The sequence below is a fragment of the Dreissena polymorpha genome, chromosome 16 (assembly GCF_020536995.1).
Source record: "Dreissena polymorpha isolate Duluth1 chromosome 16, UMN_Dpol_1.0, whole genome shotgun sequence".
Lineage (NCBI taxonomy): Eukaryota > Metazoa > Mollusca > Bivalvia > Myida > Dreissenidae > Dreissena > Dreissena polymorpha.
In genome coordinates, this window is record NC_068370.1 from 20838540 (window position 1) to 20861136 (window position 22597).

Here is a 22597-nt window from a genome sequence, read left to right on the forward strand (position 1 = left end):
CCATTTTAAAATGTCATTTGTCACTTTAAATTACTCATACTCATAAACTAGAGCGGTATACAGTGATCGAAGTTTGAATACGTGCGAACAACTGAAAAGCCGTATTAGCCATAATGTCGAGTAAGATGTCATTAGGTCACAAAGGCATGTAACAATTCAAGAACTACATGACATGAGGTCACGTGAGTATGTTGCAATTCAATCTTGCGCACGAGAACTAAAGGCTCTTAGGACACATGGTAATGTTAAAATGTTATGTCGCGAAAAAACTCCAGGTCCTCGTGTAACAATTCAATGTCGCGCACGAGAACTATAGGCTCTTAGGACATATGGTAATGTTAAAATGTAATGTCGCGAACAAACTGATTCAATGTCGATTATGAGAACTATAGGTCCTCAGGTAAAATGTTATGTCCTTAGGTTACATGTTATGTCACAATTCAATATCGCGCACGAGAACTCTAGGTCCTCATGTCACATGTTATGTCACAATTCAATATCGCGCACGAGAACTCCAGGTCCTCAGTCACATGTTATGTAACAATTCAATATCGCGCACGAGAACTCTAGGTCCTCAGTCACATGTTATGTAACAATTCAATATCGCGCACGAGAACTCTAGGTCCTAAGGTCACATGGTAATGTTACAATTCAATACCGCGCACGAGAACTCTAGATCCTCAGTCACATGTTATGTAACAATTCAATATCGCGCACGAGAACTCTAGGTCCTTATGTCACATGGTAATGTCACAATTCAATATCGCGCACGAGAACTCCAGGTCCTCAGACACATGTTATGTCACAATTCAATATCGCGCACGACAACTCTAGGTCCTTAGGTCACATGTTAAAATAATTCAATATCGCGCACGAGAACTCTAGGTCCTCATGTCACATGTTATGTATTAATTCAATATCGCGCACGAGAACTCTAGGTCCTTATGTCACATGGTAATGTCACAATTCAATATCGCGCACGAGAACTTTAGGTCCTCAGGTCACATGTTATGTCACAATTCAATATCGCGCACGAGAACTGAAGGTCCTCATGTCACATGGTCACAATTTAATATCGCGCACGAGAACTCTAGGTCCTTATGTCACATGTTATGTCACAATTTAATATCGCGCACGATAACTCTAGGTCCTCATGTCACATGGTAATGTCACAATTCAATATCGCGCACAAGAACTCTAGGTCCTCATGTCACATGGTGATGTCACAATTCAATTTCGCGTACGAGAACTCTAGGTCCTCATGTAACATGTTATGTCACAATTCAATATCGCGCACGACAACTCTAGGTCCTCATGTCACATGGTGATGTCACAATTCAATATCGCGCACGAGAACTCTAGGTCCTTATGTCACATGTTATGTCACAATTTAATATCGCGCACGAGAATTCTAGGTCAATAGGTAACATGTTATGTCACAATTCAATATCGCGCACGAGAACTCTAGGTCCTCAGGTAATATGTTATGTCACAATTCAATATCGCGCACGAGAACTTTAGGTCCTCAGGTCACATGTTATGTCACAATTCAATTTCGCGCACGAGAACTCTAGGTCCTCATGTCACATGGTTATGTCACAATTCAAAATCGCGTACGAGAACTCTAGGTCCTTATGTCACGTGTTATGCCACAATTCAATATCGCACAATAAAGCTACACATTTTAATATCACAATTCAATGTTGCGAAGGATACCTCTAGGCCCTCATGTCACATTTAAATGTCCCTTGGGTGCAAAATGACTAGCTTTAGTCTCCGTGAATGTCTATACTATGCCAAGGAGCTGCGATCAAGTGTATATCTATCTTTCCTGGACGCTCGTCAGGCCTTTGACAGGGTATGGCACGATGGACTATTTCACAAACTTTTATCCATTTCCGGTGTGTATGACCCTGATCCAGTCATTGATACTAACACCCTTCTCGCACTTCGTGAAATGTATCGCAACGCAACAAGCCGCGTTCGCCATCGAGGATTGATCTCGGAACCACTTCCGATCGGGCAAGGAACCCGCCAGGGAGGCAAAAGTTCGCCGCTATTGTATCTTATTTACATATATGACCTGATAGAGAAACTTGAAAAGAGTGATAATGGCCTGTGCATTTATGACATTAATATGGCTTCGCCTACCGTGGCCGATGACATGGTTCTATTATCATACTTTAAAAACGGTCTCGAGAGGATGCTTAAGATTTGCTATGAATATGTAGACAGGTGGAGGTTTCTTTATAATGCATCGAAGTGTTCCATACTAGTCTATAATAAGAAGACAGAAGAGACTTCAACCTTCTATCTAGGGCATGAGCGTCTGCCCGCTAGAATGCAACTCTTTTGACCACTAACAATGCGATTCATGATGCATGCGTACGATTGCGAGGAACATACATGAGCTTGTGCTCTAAAGGGGTAGCGCCTGAAAGACTGAGTCCACCAACTCTCTTAGCGATGTTCAACTCATCTGTTATCCCAAAGGCCTTTTATGGCTGTGATCTATGGAACAACAACTCGCAAAGTGATCTTGAACAACTTTATATTGCACAGAACTTTTGCCTGAAACACATGCAAGGGCATGACAGAAACATCTCAACAGATTTTGTCTGTCAACCGTTAATACCGTTCCGATAGTGAATGAACTGGAAATAAGAAAACTAACATTCTTCTGCGAAATATGCAGATTAAATCCTAAATACCTAGCGAAAGATATCTTCAACAATAGACTTATACGTCACATTGAACTAGAAGGCCAATGCCTCGGATATATCCCTGATACATACAGGATACTACAAAAGTACGACTTAATGAACGTCTTATGCTCATACGTCCAGGATGGAAATTTCCCCACAAAGCGACAATGGAAGAAAATAGTTGAGCGAAAAGTCGCAATGAACATAAAGAACGAAATACAGAGTCGCATCAAAGGCAACGATCAATGGGGAGTAACTCATGAAATAGGCTCCAATAATTACTCCCCTTTATGCCGAGTAGCAAAGGACAATCCAAAAATAATTACCGTGTGTAAAAAGAATATTGAATAGCATAGGTATGATTGTGTCTAGACAGTTTGTACGAGAATGCAGGCATTGTTGCTTGAAAACCTTTAATCTCGTAGCTCATAAGATGTGTTTTGTCACTTGCTAGAGGATAAACGAAAACATTTATGGATAATTCTAATTGAATGCATCGGAATAACGAAATTATCGCGCTTCATCCACTTAAATGGCTTAGAACAAAGTGCATCGTTGCTGAAAATGATATCTGAAACTGTTTACTCATATTTTGTGCATTTTAAATTGTGCAAAGCTGCGGTTAGCATCCTGAACTAGTGTTGGGCGCACTGACTTTTTTAACATATCATGTTGACATGTCGATCCAATCTATGTTAGTGTATCTTACCACTATATCACGCCGGGTATGCGAATACTTCGTTTACGGATGGCACTTCACTAACAGAGAACAACAAACGCCACGCGCTAGAGGTAAGTTCCTCTGTTTTATTTAAAGTTATATCCTAAAGATTAGTTTTTAAGACAAGACACATGGTCGAGTTGATAAATGGTGTATCCTTTTGTATTGGGAATACACAATTTCACGGAAGAATGGAACAGTTTTGCCCAAAAAATAGAAAATTTGATCGGAAAACAGCATAAACTGGATGAACAGTAAACATTTTAACAAAATAAAACTACTTAGAATTATTGCAAGAAATTTTTTGCTATTCCAGCATGTAGAGTAATCACTGTGCTTCAAATACTGAAATTTTGATAGCATTCAATGAAATATAAACAAAGATAGTACATTTTGTAATAGGTGGCATACATAAAGTTGCAGCCACTTTGTTTACCGATAAAGGGCACTTCAGATTACGGAGACTTTCAAAAAAGCGGGCACTCTAATAACTGAGTTTTATCTTCTACCTCAAATGCATTTATTTTTATTATGGCTTTTCATACGAAACATTTTTAAAATATATTTTTCAAAAATCACATGACTATTAATTTATACTATGTTTATTATAATTGCAATTTTCAAATAAGATAATATTTATTATTAAATAAATGTGTACGGATAATGCGAATCAACACAATCGTGTTTAATTTTACTTATAGCATGGCTCTAGATAACGGTAGTGAAGGGGTCTTTATGACGCAAATACACATTTGTTCTTCATAAAATCCTATGTCGGTTGTGCTTATTTGAATCGCATCATCAAGACGATACTTATGCGTAGCAACAAAATTAAAAAGAGAATGGTAAAACTCCCTGTATTTTGAGCCCTGCTTATAGGGAGCACTTCCCTTTACGCAACGCTAACGTTTGCTCGAAGTGCGATTCACCTGACCCTAAATCACTGTATTGGTTGAGTTTTAAGAATCACGGTTAAAATTAAATCGTAAAATCAACTGATTCTGGAAAAAAGGAATGCGTACATAAAATGTTTAAATGTCATATTATGGAGTCAGTACTTAGTATACCCACACAAACGAAGTTTAGGGTGCTATATTGGATAGAACTTCATAGGCAGCATGTGTTGTGATTATATTAAAAAAAGACGGATATGCATAATTTTTACACCACTATCGTGTGATTAAATCAACCCCGCCCGTTCTTTTATTGCTATTTTCGTTTATTGGCATTGAGCCAAAAAGTTCCAATAGAATTTCGAACCTGCATCGCAGCTGATATTAATCTCTGAGAGGCAGTTTAAGCAGAGTGATTATTCATGACATGCTGTCTAATATAAAAGAAAATAGCCTTAGTACCTTCATTTGGACATAAAGATAAATGCTTTAGATCAACCGCTTAGAACGTAACTTAAAATATATGGTCATATAGATTTTACTCATTAGACATATCCAATTTGTTTAACATTTATCTTTCACATTTATACCAAATCATAATCATATTTCAAAGGGATAAGAACATGCTTCGGTTATTCGTTTTTTATTTGCGTACTAAGTACATACATTTTTATTTATTGCCTGCTTACTTTAACAGTATTCCACAGCGAATTCTGCATTTTTGATTAAAAAAATACGAGTGTGTTATATCTGGAAAAAAGTGTCTAGATGTCAGGAAACGAAGTGCCATTGTTTTTTAGATGATCGGTAAACGAAGTGCAGATGAAAAATGTGCATGCGACTCTCAAAACATTTGAATTTTCTCAAATACATTAGTAAACTAAAATGTAACATGTTGTAACATTACTGGATATATTGATCTTTTATTTCGAATAGTAAGCACGTTCTTGATTTATTTCCAAGTATGTTTATTTTGTTTAAATATGTACTGATCATTCAATTCATGCTGATTATCGATGGACTTTTATCGTTTTTTTTTTAAATAATTCACCGTTTTTCGAGAATTTCTTTCTTCGCAATACGAAGTGCTATACCATTAATCACCCAAACAATGTTCTGTGTCTAAAAACCAAATAAACAGAACATAAATACAAAAAAGCTGAAGAACTCACCTCTCGCGCGTGGCGTTTGTTGTTCTCTGTAAGTGAAGTGCCATCCGTAAACGAAGTATTCGCATACCCGGCGTGTTGTAACTTATTCGCCGAGGATATGTCTTAAAACGAAAACGAAAATAAAGACATAATTTAGGCGAATATACTTAATATATGTCACAAGTTTCGCCTTCCACGGAAGACTGCTATATACACGCCGGGTATGCGAATACTTCGTTTACGGATGGCACTTCACTTACAGAGAACAACAAACGCCACGCGCGAGAGGTGAGTTCTTCAGCTTTTTTGTATTTATGTTCTGTTTATTTGGTTTTTAGACACAGAACATTGTTTGGGTGATTAATGGTATAGCACTTCGTATTGCGAAGAAAGAAATTCTCGAAAAACGGTGAATTATTTAAAAAAAAACACGATAAAAGTCCATCGATAATCAGCATGAATTGAATGATCAGTACATATTTAAACAAAATAAACATACTTGGAAATAAATCAAGAACGTGCTTACAATTCGAAATAAAAGATCAATATATCCAGTAATGTTACAACATGTTACATTTTAGTTTACTAATGTATTTGAGAAAATTCAAATGTTTTAAGTGTCGCATGCACATTTTTCATCTGCACTTCGTTTACCGATCATCTAAAAAACAATGGCACTTCGTTTCCCGACATCTAGACACTTTTTTCCAGATATAACACACTCGTTTTTTTGTGAATCAAAAATGCAGAATTCGCTGTGGAATACTGTTAAAGTAAGCAGGCAAATATAAAAATGTATGTACTTAGTACGCAAATAAAAAACGAATAACCGAAGCATGTTCTTATCCCTTTGAAATATGATTATGATTTGGTATAAATGTGAAAGATAAATGTTAAACAAATTGGATATGTCTAATGAGTAAAATCTATATGACCATATATTTTAAATTACGTTCTAAGCGGTTGATCTAAAGCATTTATCTTTATGTCCAAATGAAGGTACTAAGGCTATTTACTTATATATTAGATAGCATGTCATGAATAACCACTCTGCTTAAACTGCCTCTCAGAGATTAATATCAGCAGCGATGCAGGTTCGAAATTCTATTGGAACTTTTTGGCTCAATGCCAATAAACGAAAATAGCAATAAAAGAACGGGTGGGGTTGATATAATCACACGACAGTGGTGTAAAAATTATGCATATCCGTCTTTGTTTTTAATAAAAACACAACACATGCTATCCAAAATAGCACCCTAAACTTCGTTTGTGGGGGTATACTAAGTACTGACTCCATAATATGACATTTAAACATTTTATGTACGCATTCCTTTTTTCCAGAATCAGTTGTTTTTACGATTTAATTTTAACCGTGATTCTTAAAACTCAACCAATACAGTGATTTAGGGTCAGGTGAATCGCACTTCGAGCAAACGTTAGCGTTGCGTAAAGGGAAGTGCTCCGTATAATCAGGGCTCAACATTAAGGGAGTTTTACCATTCTCTTTTTAATTGTGTTGCTACGCATAAGTATCGTCTTGATGATGCGATTCAAATAAGCACAACCGACATAGGATTTTATGAAGAACAAATGTGTATTTGCCTCATAAAGACCCCTTCACTACCGTTATCTAGAGCCCTGCTATAAGTAATATTAAACACGATTGTGTTGATCCGCATTATCCGTACACATTTATTTAAAGGCTCTATAAAGGTCATAAATCCAATTATTATGCATATCAACTGGTCTAATTTTTACCTAATTTCAATTACTTTTGCATAAAAACTGCTAATAACACAGTTTAGGTACAGCGTTTTCAAGAATTATGGGAGATAAACCCGTTTCATAATTGGAAGAAATGTTTACATTTTTGCATCTAACGTGATGTGTAGCCTCAGAGCGTTGACATAATAAAAGAGTTTTATTATAAAAGATGCTTTAATGTAGTTATGATAGTTTTTAACTCTTCTGCGATTGTTTTTATAGGTGAGGAAGCAGATTAAATTGTTGCTGACGTGTATGTGAAGGTCCACGTATTGTTTTCGATATAAACATTTATTCTTTCAAAAGTTCCATATACATGTACACAAAAAAATACGCACGTCATATTTTACAATACTTCAATCGCACTAACGGATCTAGGGCAGCACTAACGGATCTAGGACAGAGCACTAACGGATCTAGGGCAGAGCAGAACTGGCGCACACACTCCCTTTCAACAAATGTAAAAATATTTTTTCGGAGAACCTATTTAACACAGCCTTATACCTTCAATGAACTTCACCGATCCGTCCTCCTTTCTCACTATCAAAGAGTCCAGAAATGGTATATTGCCCTCAGCTTCCTCCTCGTTTGTGAATTTGATACTGCCTGTAGTATCAACTGTGTTCAAGTGCTCAGTCAACTGATTAATATACCCCTTTTTCACAATCTCTAGAATGTCATCCACATATCTCTTCCAAAGTTTAGGGGCGCATGTTATGGGAGATGTTGCAATGGCCTGCTGTTCTAGCCACTCCATAGACAGATTCGCTACTATAGGACTCACTGGTGACCCCATTGCCGTACAAAACTTTTGTTGAAAAATTTCCCCGCGAAACTGGAAATATGTGGTGGTCAAGATAAATTTCAAAAGGTCCATAATGTCATTAACTTTGTTAAATTTGTTCTCTTTTTCAAGGTAGTGTCAGAAAGGAGCCGTTGTTCAATGATTTCAATAGTTTTGTCAATTGGAGTGTTCGTAGACAATGACACAATAGCATGTGAATTGAACATTTCATCATCTTCTATAATGATACCCGACATGCATTCACTGAAATGTTTAGAATTTTTGACATGCTGATCGGCCTTACCTACGAGAGGTACCAGAATGTCTGCTAATGCACTGGATGTGCTGTATCCAATCCTTGGATCGATACTGTCACGGTATGTGAAAAAAATTCTTGCAATGTCCATAGAAACTCTAAAATAATTTCCAAAAACATTCCTGATGAATTTCTTTCGAGACCTAAGAAACATTAATATTATGTTTTTTTTAAAAACATTTTGTCCATTCATACTTGGTTAACAAATGACCATGTACTATGTAATTGACACATTCAATAAGAAACTTGTAATCTGAAAAACAATAACGCGTCCTTTGGACTCCCATGTGAAATCTGTGTATGTGCTGTTCAAGTATTTTCGATTGAGACTCGTAAATATAATAATTATTATTGTATTGCATACTAAAAAATAAACAAAATTGGATTTTACTCTCTTAAATATAATAATTATTACTGTATCGTACAGTACAAATACAACATGGTAAAAATGTATATTCCTATAACTATTCTCAACTGAAAATATGAGCGGATGAAGTGCAGTTATTGCGTAAATCAATTAGTTGTGCACTATATAATTATAACTCTGTTCAAATAACTTTTGTATTTACATTTAAACAATTTAATCCAAGAACAGAGATACCGAGATCTTAAAAAAAAAACATCTGGAAAGCCTTATATTATACATTTGAAAACTTTTCTAACGCCTATTCAAATCAATATAGCTATCTTATTTTAAAACAAAATTTGGACTCAGACTAATTCAACACTAATTCTAATGAGTAAATATTTTGATTTGAAATTGTGCACGTGATCATTTGACTACAGTATGTGCAAGCAAAGTATAAAATCGTTCATCCGTGACGATCGGACGCGTTCGCAAATGGTGAAGGTAGCCTGCAATATGCCGATTTTGCAGTTGCGCTTCTGAATGTTGATACGTTACATATTGATTTTAAAATAAATTATATGTTTTCCTGGTGTATTAACCCATGAAGAAATTGAAATAAAACTAGAATCATATCTCGTTTCACCCTTTTCACGTGCAAAACGATGAAACCACACATACCCCACGTACAAAAGCGTTTGATTGTCATGGATGGATGATTTTATTGTAATATTGCACAATATATAGTCAAATAATCACATATGCAATTTAAAAAAAGAATGTACACTCATTCATGAGATATTCGAGTTTTTAAAAGTGTTGCGTTAGAAAAGTCTCCAAGTGTACTGTTTTATACGATACTGTTTACTGATTCACACGCGTGTTGGAGAAATAGGTTTTATCATATGTCAGGTTATGATACTATTGATACGTCTTGATATATGTGTTGACATATGTAAAAGAAAAGAATTTAAATCAAGTTTACTGTTAATAGTGCGTGAAAATGCACTTTCAATACTAGTATTTAACTACATTAATTCAGAATATTGATAAATTTACTTTATTTTAAGATCTCAATTGTTCAAATATAAATCTGTTCAAAAAATATAGAATTTAAAAAGGGTCATTTAACCATAAAGTAATTCATGAAAACTTTATGCCATGATATGATATCAATGTTTAACAAAAATGATTAACCGGTAAACGCCAGGATTTTAACCATTAATTCCACGTATTTAGCAGCACTGACTGAACTTGTTCATTGATTAACGCTCGCCATTTTTCATCTCCGCCATGCAACATTATGGACCTATACACTTTGTATATTAGGGACCTATACACTTTGTATATTTGTGACCTATACACTTTGTATAGTTCCCTGTGCAAATCAATCTCAGCAGATTAGTTGATAGCAGTAACGAAAATATCGTTTCAATGCATACTGACATAAAGGGATGTGATGAATAATTATTGACTGAAATTATTGAAAATAGCACCACACCTGAGCCTGAGCACAAATGATGCAGACGACAAAAATAGAGCCCTGTTAAGCGGGGATGGTAACCATAGCTCTATTAGCGTAAGCGTCCAACTGTCCATTTGTATTGAAGAATGCATAGTCATGTACAATACCCGAGTTGTCCAATACACGGATCAACGAGTGTTTACCTGGCTCGCGGGCGAGTCAACGATCTTAATTATACCTTTTGGATCGACCACCAATACAATTCTCGTAAATATTGACATTCATGTTCAGGTCTTAGTTGTGTTACCTGCTATGTGTTGTTGATTTACAACATTCGGAATACTAGTTTTAGTCTACATTATTTTAAAGGCAGGTGTTTTTAATGTTTGTGTGTTTGTTTCTCTGAAAGCTTTTATTATTTTTGCGGATTATATAATATACATTTGTTAACATTTATCAACATATGCGTACAATTTACTACAATTTTCAACAATGTGATAGACATAAATACATGCATGGCAATTTGTTATCGTTATTCAGTTAACAGTTTTATTATACTCTAACTGTTAAGGCATTTCGTTTGCAAGCTGTGTTTTGAACGTGTGGAGGATAGTTGCTTCTAAGCTGTACCTGAATGGGGGATCTTGATGAGGTCAATAGTAACCATGGAGCCGGCAGTGGTCACAATGTCACAGTCATAAACGTTGCACACCAGGTGGGTGCAGTTCCGCATTCTAACATATTGTTGTTTTACTGTTATAGTGTAGGTGTTTGTTAAACACATGTATGACTTAATAACAACACATGTGTGATGTTATATATTAAATATAAATCTAACGAAGCTTTTTTCTACAAATACTAGCAATGACGTGACTCTAAGAATGCACACAGAATGCGCGAGCTTTCTAACAATTGGATATAAAAATTATCTATAGTCCGTATCTACATATCTGTATATTGTTCCTATATCATGGAACAATTATTGCGCAGCGTTTGTATCGCATTTCGAAACTATGACATTTTACACAAATATATTCAACCGTGTTTTATTTCTAGTACTTTATGACGGAAACCAATGGCGACTTCATCTTCCAGGGTGTGCACATATGGTCTGTTGCAGGTAAGCTTAATTGAATCTTGTTCTGAGAAAACTGGGCTTAATGCTTGTGCGTAAAGTGTCATCCCAGATTAGCCTGTGCAGTCCGCACAGGCTAATCAGGAACGACACTTTCCGCCTAAACAAGATTTTCGGTAAGAAGGGACTTCCTTTAAACGAAAAATACCATACAAGCGGAAAGTTTCGTCCCTGATTAGCCTGTGCGGACTGCACAGGCTATTCTGGGATGACTCTTTACACACAGGCATTATGCCCAGTTTTCTCAGAACGCGACACAATTTATACGACCGGTATGCTACAGACCACTTGTACATGGATCGATTTCGACACTCGACAGCACGATGATGATAGCGCGAAATCGAGAGAGAAGGATGACGATTAAGTACGCTACAACGGCACCATTATGATAATAATGCTATAATATCGTGATATTGTCATCGTACTCAGGGGATCCAGGATTTCTGGTTGGGGGGGGGGTATATTGAAAGATTTGTCGGGGGTCCACTGGGGGGTCCAGGAGGCCGCTAGGGCCCCTGGTTGGTGCAGGGCAAAGTCCTGCTAGGGGGTCCACGGAAGCTCCACGATTTTAGTGATTTTGAAGGCTTTGGGAAATGTTGTGTTCGAAAAAGAAAAAAAACGACTTTAAATAGGTGATTTAGATCTAGTTAAGTGTGAAACATCAAATGAATTGAATTTACTTTGGCGAATTTAAGGGGGGGGGGGGGGGCGTACGCCGCGTCCGCCCCCCACCCCCTTGGATCCGCCTGTGGTACTTATGCACCGTTTTTGGCTTCACCATCCATCGCAAGTACACGTTAGTGTGTATGTACGTGGACATATTTAAAGGAGAAGGGGAAATTATTTATATGATCACCTTTATACAACCGTCATCACGGAATCAATTCAGCGTTTTTACGTTTTCGATTGAGTTTCTTTATGTTTGTGCTCAGTCGAGCGTCTTTATTTGCGGACATGAACATTTGTCTGTTTTCACGCGCAGTAATGACGATCTGAACGTGCGAAGCTGTGCGTCGTTCCTGTGCAAAATAGCCCAATCCTTACAACATGAATCAAAATGTAAATAGCAACTAAAATAACGAAGGAATTCGAATTACACATATTGATTAATAAAATATGTAAGCTCATATACCCTTGAAAGTCAGTATAGGTATCAATAACACATATATGTTATAAATAGACAAATAAATTAATAATAGAGATACATAAAGAAAGTGTGTCTTTGAATAGCCACTCGTCAAGTCAATTTGAGTATAATACTTTCCATGTTCATGTCTAAAATGGGGAGTAACAAATATAGCTTAATTTACATGTAAGTGGAATTTTGTTTAGTCAGATTGAAGGAATACACGATTTTTGTACCCCATATAATTGTTTAACTTTTGAAATACGGCGTTCAATTGTTCTGTTGTTTTAAATCGTTTAAATTTTTATTCACAACTATCTTAATGTGTAAAAACTTAATTAACTGAAGATAAACGCATGAAGAGCATATATATCGATAACTTAGTAGACCAAAAAGTGTCGGCATCAAAAGTACGTGACGGTCAGAAAATTGGAAACACTCACTTTTGTTTAACGCGTTATGGTCACTTAGTCGCCGGTGTTAAAAAAGGCCGACCGGCGATACAATCAGTAAGGTGAACAAAGGTGTTTGAGTGTTTTCAACAACAGCGAATAATTCGAGCATATATAAGACAAGTCTCTGCGTGTCTGTATTATAATAGTCAGAGGGCATGGATTCTTATTTGAAGCTCAAATGCGATAATCTCAAGCTCAACAAAGAAGTTAAAGATGGTAAAAAGTGCTAACTTGCATACGGTCAAATGCTCGGTTTAACGCGCAGAAGTGCCTACAAGCATTCAATGGCGCACGTGAATACCCCTGCTATCTTTGAGCTGCGTACGTGTTTTTTTAAAGCTTTAGTACGCTTAAAAGGATTCACGTCAGACATAATGAAACTCACACGCGCGCATAAGATGGCCGTATGTGTACAATGGTGTTCCCATACAGTTCACGTTTTTACATCATACTTGTGGTACCAGAGGTCGATACTACGATGAGAATACTACGAGAGCATGATGACAACACGAGCGTGCGATTGCGATACCACTAGATAACGATGAATATAACACCACAACACGATAGAACAATGACGAAAACCTGAAGTTAGGATGCTGATAACTCATTGTTATATCGCATACTCACCATCGAACTGTCGCTTAGTTACTAGTATGTCTTTGTGATCGTAATTTCGCGTTTTTTGTCAACTCAGAAACTGTCGGATTATTTTTATCATCGTGATTTTGTGTTAGCATCACGTTGCTATTGAGTATCGACTTTATAATCGATCCATGCGAAGACCTTTACACGATTCAGTTTTTTTGCAATTTCATAACTGCACACGTTTCACAATGTATGCTTACCAATCTTTGTAACTAATTATGGTATTCATTCAATGAAATCACATGTAACGCAAGACATTCGGTAGATCTTATTCAACAAATATTTATGGTCAAATACATCACAGCAACTATCGTTCGGTTTCACATGTCTTCGGTTTACCGTAAAATGTAATTTTCCTTACCAATGTTCATCAACCCATTTATGCCTAACGTCTAGAAAACAGGCTTTGGCAAACAGCGTAGACCAAGATGAGACGCCGCATGATGCGGCGTCTCATCAGGGGTTTGTGCTGTTTGCTTAAAGGACTTTCTGTAAGAAATATTCTAAATATAGAAATAAGTATACTAGACATCCCTAATTTTGGAAATAAATTGATCCAATTTTGATGGGAGAGTCCACCAGGCATAAAAGGGTTAAATATTATAAACATATGGTCAACTATATTGATGCTTGCAGGAATCGCCATAGCCATGGTCATCGTGATGATTCTGTCTGCGCTGTGGCAAACTTTACAGTACTGGTACAATCAATTGCAAAATCGGGTTCTCGCTAGCCGGAATGATAGGTAAAATAATGTGTACACAAAAATGTAAAGTTGCATCAAGGTGTTTTGTCTTGCTACGGGTATACCAAGGTGTTTGGCCTCGCTCCAGTTTTAACAAGGTTATTGGCCTTGCTCAATGTTTATCATGGTGTTTGGCCTTGTTCCAGGTATATCAATGTGCGTGACCTTGCTCCAGGTTTATCAAGGTGATTGCTCTTGCTCAAGGTGTATGGATGTGTTAGGCTTTGTTCCATGTACCGGTATGTCAATGTGCCTGTTCTTACTCCAGGTATTCCATGTGCCTGGTCTTGCTCTAGGTATATCCAGGTGTTTTGCCTTGCCCCATGTATATCAAGATGTAAAGCCTTCCTCCAGGTATATCAAGGTGTTTGGTCTTGCTTAAGGTATATCATGGTGTTTGTCCATGCTCCAGGTAAATCATGTTTGTCCTTGCTGCAGGTATATCGCAGTGTTTTGCCTTGCCCCTGTGTATATACAAGTGTCTGTCATTTCTTGAGGTATATCAATGTGTTTTACCTTGCCCAGGTATATCAAAGTGTTTTCCCTTGCTCCAGGTATATCAGAGTGTTTGTTTTCGCTCGAGGTTTATCATGGTGTTTGTCCTTGCTCAGGTATACCATGGTGTATGGTATTGCTCCAGAGCATGTTTGTGTCCTTTCTCTAGGTTATATCAAAGTTTGTGGCCTTGCTCTAGGTATATCATTGCTTCAGGTATATCAAGGTGTTTGGTACTACTGCAGGTATAGCATGGTGTTTGTCCTTGCTCTATGTATATCAAAATGTTTTGCCTTGCTCCGGGTATATTATTGCTTCAGGTATATCAAGGTGTTTTGAATTGCTCCAGGTAGAGCATGGTGTTTGTCCTCGCTCTATGTATATCAAGGTGTTTGGCCTTGCTCCTGGTGTTTGTCATTGCTTCAGGTATATCGTGGTATTGGTCCTGCTCCTGGTATATCAAGGTGTTTGTGATTGCTTCAGGTATATCGTGGTATTGGTCCTGCTCCTGGTATATCAAGGTGTTTGTCCTTGCTTCAGGTATATCGTGGTATTGGTCCTGCTCCTGGTATATCAAGGTGTTTGTCCTTGCTTCAGGTATATCGTGGTATTGGTCCTGATCCTGGTATATCAAGGTGTTTTTCATTGCTTCATGTATATCGCGGTATTGGTCCTGCTCCTCGTATATCAAGGTGTTTGTCCTTGCTTCAGGTATATCGTGATATTGGTCCTGCTCCTGGTATATCAAGGTGTTTGTCATTGCTTCATGTATATCGTGGTATTGGTCCTGCTCCTGGTATATCAAGGTGTTTGTCCTTGCTTCAGGTATATCGTGATATTGGTCCTGCTCCTGGTATATCAAGGTGTTTGTTATTGCTTCATGTATATCGTGGTATTGGTCCTGCTCCTGGTATATCAAGGTGTTTGTCCTTGCTTCAGGTTTATCGTGGTGTTGGTCTTGCTTCTGGTATATCAAGGTGTTTGTCCTTGCTTCAGGTATATCGTGGTGTTGGTCATGCTCCTGGTATATCAAGGTGTTTGTCCTTGCTTCAGGTTTATCGTGGTGTTGGCCTTGCTCCTGGTATATCAAGGTGTTTGTCCTTGCTTCAGGTATATCGTGGTGTTGGCCTTGCTCATGGTATATCAAGGTGTTTGTCCTTGCTTCAGGTATATCGTTGTGTTGGTCTTGCTCCTGGTATATCAAGGTGTTTGTCATTGCTTCAGGTATATCGTGGTATTGGTCATGCTCCTGGTATATCAAGGTGTCTGTCCTTGCTTCACGTATATCGTGGTGTTGGTCTTGCTCCTGGTATATCAAGGTGTTTGTCCTTGCTTCAGGTATATCGTGGTGTTGGCCTTGCTCCTGGTATATCATGGTGTTTGTCCTTGCTTCAGGTATATCGTGGTGTTGGTCTTGCTTCAGGTATATCGTGGTGTTGGTCTTGCTCCTGGTATATCAAGGTGTTTGTCCTTGCTTCAGGTATATCGTGGTGTTGGTCTTGCTCCTGGTATATCAAGGTGTATGTCTATGCTTCAGGTATATCAAGAATGATAGGTACAATAATGTGTACACAAGAACGATAAGTTGCATCAAGGTGTTTGCCTTTGCTCTAGTATATAATGGTGTTTTGCCTTGCTCCAGGTATACAAAGGCCTTTGGCCTTGCTCTTGGTTTATCAAGGTGTTATGCCTTACTTTCTAAGCTCTATGCTGTATGATGATTATCTGGGCGTTATGTTCAAAGTAGCTATTATAGGGACTCATTAACAGATGTTTCGGTAAAACAGTGCCATTATGTAATATTTTGAAAACTGGATGTATGTGAAGTAATTTTAGCTAAAATAGTTAACTGCAATGTAAATTCCTTGTCATGAGAATATCTAGTCAATAACGAAGATTTAATGGCTTATTATGTGTTATCACGATTTCTATTGAAATGTTGTAGACATTCTGCTGTCATGCACAATCGGACTCATTGCAAGATGACGTGCCTGAGGATGACTACGGTTTTACTCGGTCATGTGACAATGTTGTGTGTGATGAGCATGAACATTTGGCTACTGGTAGCCGTAGTGATGGGTTCAGGACTGGCGTATTTATTCTTGTTAAAGGGATCTTTTCACACTTTGGTAAATTGACAAAATTGAAAAAAGTTGTTTCAGATTCGCAAATTTTCGTTTTAGTTATGATATTTGTGAGGAAACAGTAATACTGAACATTTACCATGGTCTAATATAGCCATTATATGCATCTTTTGACGATTTTAAAACCTAAAAATTATAAAGCGTTGCAACGCGAAACGATTGAATAATTTGGAGAGTTCTGTTTTTGTCGTTAAATTCTGTGAAACTACGAAGATTGCTTATATAAGGTATAAAATACGTCATGAAAGTGTACTCGGCGGAATAGCTCAGTAGGCTAAAGCGTTTTTACTTCAGGACTCTGGCAGGACTCCAGGGGTCACTGGTTCGAAACCTGGTCCGGGCAATGTTCTTTTCCTTTTTTTAATTTTATTCTTGATTTTTTACTGGAGCTTTTACGATCCAATGTTTACATTTATCGATATAAAGCATTTAATGAATAAGTTAAAAAATGCCAAAATCTGTGAAAAGGCACCTTTAATACGCGTCGACACGTGGATGCTTAAAAAGAGAGAGGACAAAGCGACGCATGCCGATCATTTTGTGGACTTACAGAAGTTGCCAACCAGTTTTTATAACGATAGATATAGCAACACGATAAGGGATATTGCACGCGAGGAGACGCATGTCTTAACGGACCCGTCTGACGTCATTCACAACTGACCGAAACACCAGCTCATTTATACACTGGTGGAAGTATATTTTATTAGCACAGGCGATGATGGTGTTTTTTACGCACGTAAACGTCATCGTTAAGCACTGTATATTCAAAGTGACATAAATACACAATCAGTATACATGCGTGAAGTTATACACTACCCCTTATTACCACTTACCGTCATTTTCATTGTTAATTCTTCTTTCAATCGACGTAATTGGACGTGTGTATAAATTGTTCCTATGTCTGCATTTCGCCATACTTGTGTGTACATTTGGATGCGAAAAAAGCAAATAAAAATAAATGATGCATACAATGATCTCTTCATTTTAAATGTTTACATTCGCGATGGAGTGAAATGATTTGTTGAATTACGTTTATACGAGTGTGCTTAAATGCGTCCTATGTCAGAGGGGCTAATCACGTGATGATTTTAATGAAGTAAAGATAGCGACAGCCATGCTTTGACAGGTATTTTGCACCGTTTTATATCCTTTATTACTTTTATTGATTTTTAAAATGCCACTCACTTCCTCATTTATCTCGCAAAGAAATATCATAGAGGGATCACAAAATTACAGGACTCGCTTAGAAAATTCGTAGCGAGTAAAGTCGATGTATTACGCAAATATTAATACGACATAAACGCTTATCACGTTCACGACTGGAAAGTGAGCGGTATTTCAAAGTTAATCAAAAGAAATAAACGGGTAGGAAACGGCGGAAAATAGCTTTTTTCGGCAAGGGCGTCGCTAGCTTGATCGTTACGCGATTATCCCCCTCTGATTATTAATAAGCATACTGGGTCAGTTTCATCGTTATATGTTCAAAACAGAACTGAACACACAGATGTTGGTCATCGCGCTTGTATATGTATTCTGAGTATGTACATTCAAACGCCTTTCTAAAGCAACACCTTTATTGTGAACTTTACCAAACGGCTTAAGACAAATGGTATGCTTTTTTACGGAATCCGGATAGTGCCATCTATAATCTTTTTTTTACGGAATCCGGATAGTGCCATATTTAATCTCGCCCTTCTTTCATCAAGGGCGACACACCACACACGAAGCGATGCACGATATTTTGCTCGATACACGAAGCGACGCGCGAGAATGTACCACGAAATATCGCCCTTGTTTAGGAAGCCCAAAAGGCGATATATCGTGGTAAATATCGCGTGTCGTTTCGTGCATCTCGAAAAATATCGGCGAATCGCGTCATTTCAGGACTGACAGCGGCGGAACGCGTCAATTGAAGAATGACACAGCGGCGGAACGCGTCAATAGAAGGACGACACAGCGGCGAAACGCGTCAATTCAGGACTGACAGCGGAGGGACGCGTCAATTGAAGACTGAAACAGCGGCGGAACGCATCTATTGAAGACTGAAACTGCGGCGGAACGCATCTATTGAAGACTGAAACTGCGGCGGAACGCGTCAATTCAGGACTGACAGCGGAGGAACGCGTCAATTGAAGACTGAAACGGCGGAGGAACGCGTCAATTGAAGACTGAAACGGCGGAGGAACGCGTCAATTGAAGACTGAAACGGCGGAGGAACGCGTCAATCGAAGACTGACTCACGGCGAAACGCATCCATGGAAAGCAATGGTGTGTACCTTCCACTAATCCTGGTACCTTAAACCTCATCGAGTCCAGATAGTAGCTTAGGTAACTTGAATAATAACCTAACAATGTAAGTGTAAGCCGATGTCTAATCTTGACGATATTCGTACACGAATCGGATAATATATTGGTGTTTAAACTGGCGTTCTTGCAAAGAAACAATAACACAACTTCGTTCTCGTAGATAACAATTAATAATTAGCAGTAAACAGGATTTTAGACAATTTCGTTTGTAATATGAGTTAACCTATGATTGACAAGCAAACATATTATATAAAAAATATTTTGCCCAAAATTAACGTTGTTTTAACAAAAAGACACAAATGGTATCTAAAATTAATAAAATGGTTGTTTAAGAATAACGGATTGCGGGAACCTTTCCGCGAAACTCTCTTACTAAGTTTTAAGTATCTCTATGTCAAGTTAGACTTTCATACCAGAAGTTAATTATCGTTGTTGGAATTCTCTACCGTTGCCTCGTGGCTGCCGGCCGACGGGGTTTGTTGGACATGGGAGTCCGCGGGCGATGCACAACATGTACGGTAATATGGACGACCTGGGAACCACCTGGGGTTAACCGAGGCGGCGTAAATAACCCGGTTAATAACCATCATAAAACAGTGCATGAAGATTATTCTTAACTTAGTTAAACAACAAACATTATAAACAAACAATCATTTGCTATGCTATGATGGCGGTAGAACGAACTTTCTACTTTTAGATTCTGTATTTTCAAATGATGAAGCATAAAGGGACAATAAAGACACATTAACAATGAGTAAAACGACCGTTAAAGATTTCAGGATTAAAACACTTGGAAGACATTATGTAACTACTGAATAGTTAATTTTCTCAAATCTGAATGTTTTGCGATGGGCAATATTTGGGGCGTTTAATCAACATGCTATTTTGAATATTTATCTGTAGTAAACGGGTAGTGATCTATATGTCGTATCAAACAAGGCAGACGACCAATAAAGACACTTCTGAGAAGTGCTGTGTATTGCCTACTAGTATTTAGTAACTCGGGGGGCCGCGTCTGTAACACTAAAATGTTTGTCCATTTTTATCCTGTAAAAGAATAAAAGCATATTAACAATGTCGAGTGCCCCATGCGCAGACAAGCACATCTGCCGCTTGAAAGTTAGAAATGTTAGATCCATTCCGCACCAACCGAAGTTCTACACACACATGAAAATGTTAAATATTATTTTTTATTTTTATATACATGTATTATGTCATTTCAAAATAAAAAAGAACACGTTAACATACATGTGTATTTCACAAAAGAAGTTGGCCATAAAATTGAACATAAAAAAACAGGGATCATTGGCGTACATTTAAGTATAATTATGCACTTATTAATATACTTGTTTTTTTATAATCAGCCGTTAATTATTAATTTTTATAAGAAACAAGCATTCAGATTCCACGGGCAAGCACATTTAGCAATATTATCCTAGTATGTGACGTTACAAACAACCAACATTGTATCTAGCCTGCCACATATCGCTCAGACACAATTGCCTCTCGTGCGCGTAATGTTCCGAATCTCGCTGTGTGTCAAATTAGAAACTGACTTCACTTTCATGTCATTAAACACATAGGGTTGTCGAAGGGCCGTCGCTGTTTCTACGTGCGGTATGTTATCGACGCTGGCACTCCGGAGGCTGTGTCTGCGCCGTTGCCTGGACTCGTCATTGGCATCTTGAGGAATGTTGGGCAGCTCTTCGTCCTCCAGATTGTCCTGGTGCTTAGTAAGCACTGGGGCAGCGACTTGAGGTCCAGCATGGGACTCGGCCATTGGCAAGGAGTGGATGGACTTCCATTTATTGTAGCTGTACTGCAAACCCCGAGATACGTGCTGATTGGATTTTAGTGTGTCGTGTATTAGTTTGGAAAACCTGGCTTCCACACAGTGAATCTGACGATTAATTTCAGTGCAATACCAGCGCTGATAGCTGCGATACAACTTTGTTTTCTTTTCATAATCCAGAGCGTAATCACGATGCTTTTTGAAAATTTGTCTCTTCCTCGGATAGGCTCTAAAAGACTCGAACCTGGCGTCGTTGGTGAACTCGTAAGCACTAAACTGGCCCTTGAGCCACCGTTGACAGCTCTTGTACTTGGGGTCCTCCACGGTCTGAAACATTCAGGAGTCACTCTGCCAGCGCATAGGCTTATTAACTTGTGAATTTAATACTTAATACGAGAAATATAATTTACTATACCGCAAGCTGTGTACACGTATTATGATATCAAATAAAAGAGTTTCATCAGCAAATAGTATAAATATAACATTTTAGATATGTCATCAATAACTGACTTATTCAAAATGTGTCGGAATATGAAATATCTTCAAATAGTGTTTATGTTACCAATATAAGCATAAGTAGTAGTAGTAGTGTTGGTGGTGATGGTTATGGTGGTGGTTGTATTTATAGTAGATGTTGAAGTTATAGAAGTAGAAGTACCTTTCTATTTCCAATATCCCATTCCCATGTCTTTTCACGTTTTAATAGCGTTGGCATTGTGATACAAACTTTTGTTTTTCCATTAATATCACAGACAGAAATAACATTGAAGACTTTTAAAAGTTTAAAATATAATGTAAATAAAATTAGGTATACTACACTATTTCAGATTAAAGATAATATTCCGCGTTATTCTCTCTTAAATGCCAGCTAACATGTCCATCATGCAGTCAAAAACAAATACACCTGTACATATCTAAATCAATTAGAAGAAAAACAGTTTCCACAAATTGAAACGAAGTTTTAGGTTAGTGTAACAAAAACGTAAAATAACATTTTATAAACAATACTTCAACCATGTCATAATGTCACTGAAGACTAATGAATGCGTGTTCACTGACACCTGTGAACTTATTCATAAAGATTTACGATAATGGTTTACTTCATAGAACGCAATTGTGCATGGGCTATGAAGTAAACAAATACAAAGGACTGTTGGTCTGCTTATCAGTTAATATATAGGTGTTGGCAAAAACTGTCAATACGCGTCACCGATATGACAGGGCAATGAGGTTGGGCATTAAGTCTGCAGTTAGTGCGTACGATTCAATTTATAAATAATTATGTTCTACTTCAAAATAATAATGAGCGCTTAATCTTGAAATATGAAAGCACCGTCTAAACGCAATAATGTGTTGCGTTTGGTATAACTTTTTTTCTTAAAATTTCAAAACTACTTTCTATGGCAACTGTGGTTACTGTGCTCCCAGTGAAACGAGATTGTCTGTTTTGATGTACAAAACAGTCAGAAATTGAAGTATTGTGTACACCAACGCTTTAAGATGTCTGTACGAAAACTGCCCACTAAACTGAATAAACTGAATAATTAAACGAAATAGTAATTATAATCTGTTTTAAGGGCGATTTAAATCGTCAACAACTGTTTTATT

General features: G+C 37.6%; 2 protein-coding genes across 4 annotated transcripts; one reads left to right on the top strand and one right to left on the bottom strand.

Annotated features, from left to right (window-relative positions):
- Positions 1-10457: 10457 nt before the first annotated feature.
- LOC127861703 (uncharacterized) lies at positions 10458-17550 on the top strand. Its single transcript, XM_052400389.1, has 5 exons — positions 10458-10860; positions 11202-11265; positions 14143-14251; positions 16692-16850; positions 17472-17550. The coding sequence occupies exons 1-5, from the start codon at positions 10780-10782 to the stop codon at positions 17548-17550; spliced, it is 492 nt and encodes a 163-aa protein (XP_052256349.1). The 5' UTR covers positions 10458-10779.
- A 2823-nt stretch (positions 17551-20373) lies between these two features.
- Positions 20374-22122, bottom strand: LOC127861949 (uncharacterized). Of its 3 annotated transcripts, none has more exons than XM_052400725.1 (2): positions 22004-22122; positions 20374-21316 (listed from the first exon to the last, which is right to left on the bottom strand). In XM_052400725.1, the coding sequence occupies exons 1-2, from the start codon at positions 22004-22006 to the stop codon at positions 20687-20689; spliced, it is 633 nt and encodes a 210-aa protein (XP_052256685.1). In that variant the 5' UTR covers positions 22007-22122; the 3' UTR covers positions 20374-20686. The 3 variants fall into 3 exon arrangements, with proteins under 3 accessions (XP_052256685.1, XP_052256683.1, XP_052256684.1); XM_052400723.1 differs by having other exon boundaries at positions 21648-22094; XM_052400724.1 differs by having other exon boundaries at positions 21998-22070.
- Positions 22123-22597: the final 475 nt, after the last annotated feature.

Bases quoted from the DNA above. Each gene is read 5' to 3' on its own strand.
- LOC127861703 (XM_052400389.1), top strand. From the start codon at position 10,780: ATGGGGGATCTTGATGAGGTCAATAGTAACCATGGAGCCGGCAGTGGT. The intron at 11,266-14,142 runs GTAAGCTTAATT...TGATGCTTGCAG, and splicing joins GCACATATGGTCTGTTGCAG to GAATCGCCATAGCCATGGTC. The intron at 16,851-17,471 runs GTTAAAGGGATC...TTATAACGATAG, and splicing joins GGACTGGCGTATTTATTCTT to ATATAGCAACACGATAAGGG.
- LOC127861949 (XM_052400723.1), bottom strand. From the start codon at position 21,704: ATGCCAACGCTATTAAAACGTGAAAAGACATGGGAATGGGATATTGGA. The intron at 21,317-21,647 runs GTACTTCTACTT...TGAATGTTTCAG, and splicing joins GGGATATTGGAAATAGAAAG to ACCGTGGAGGACCCCAAGTA.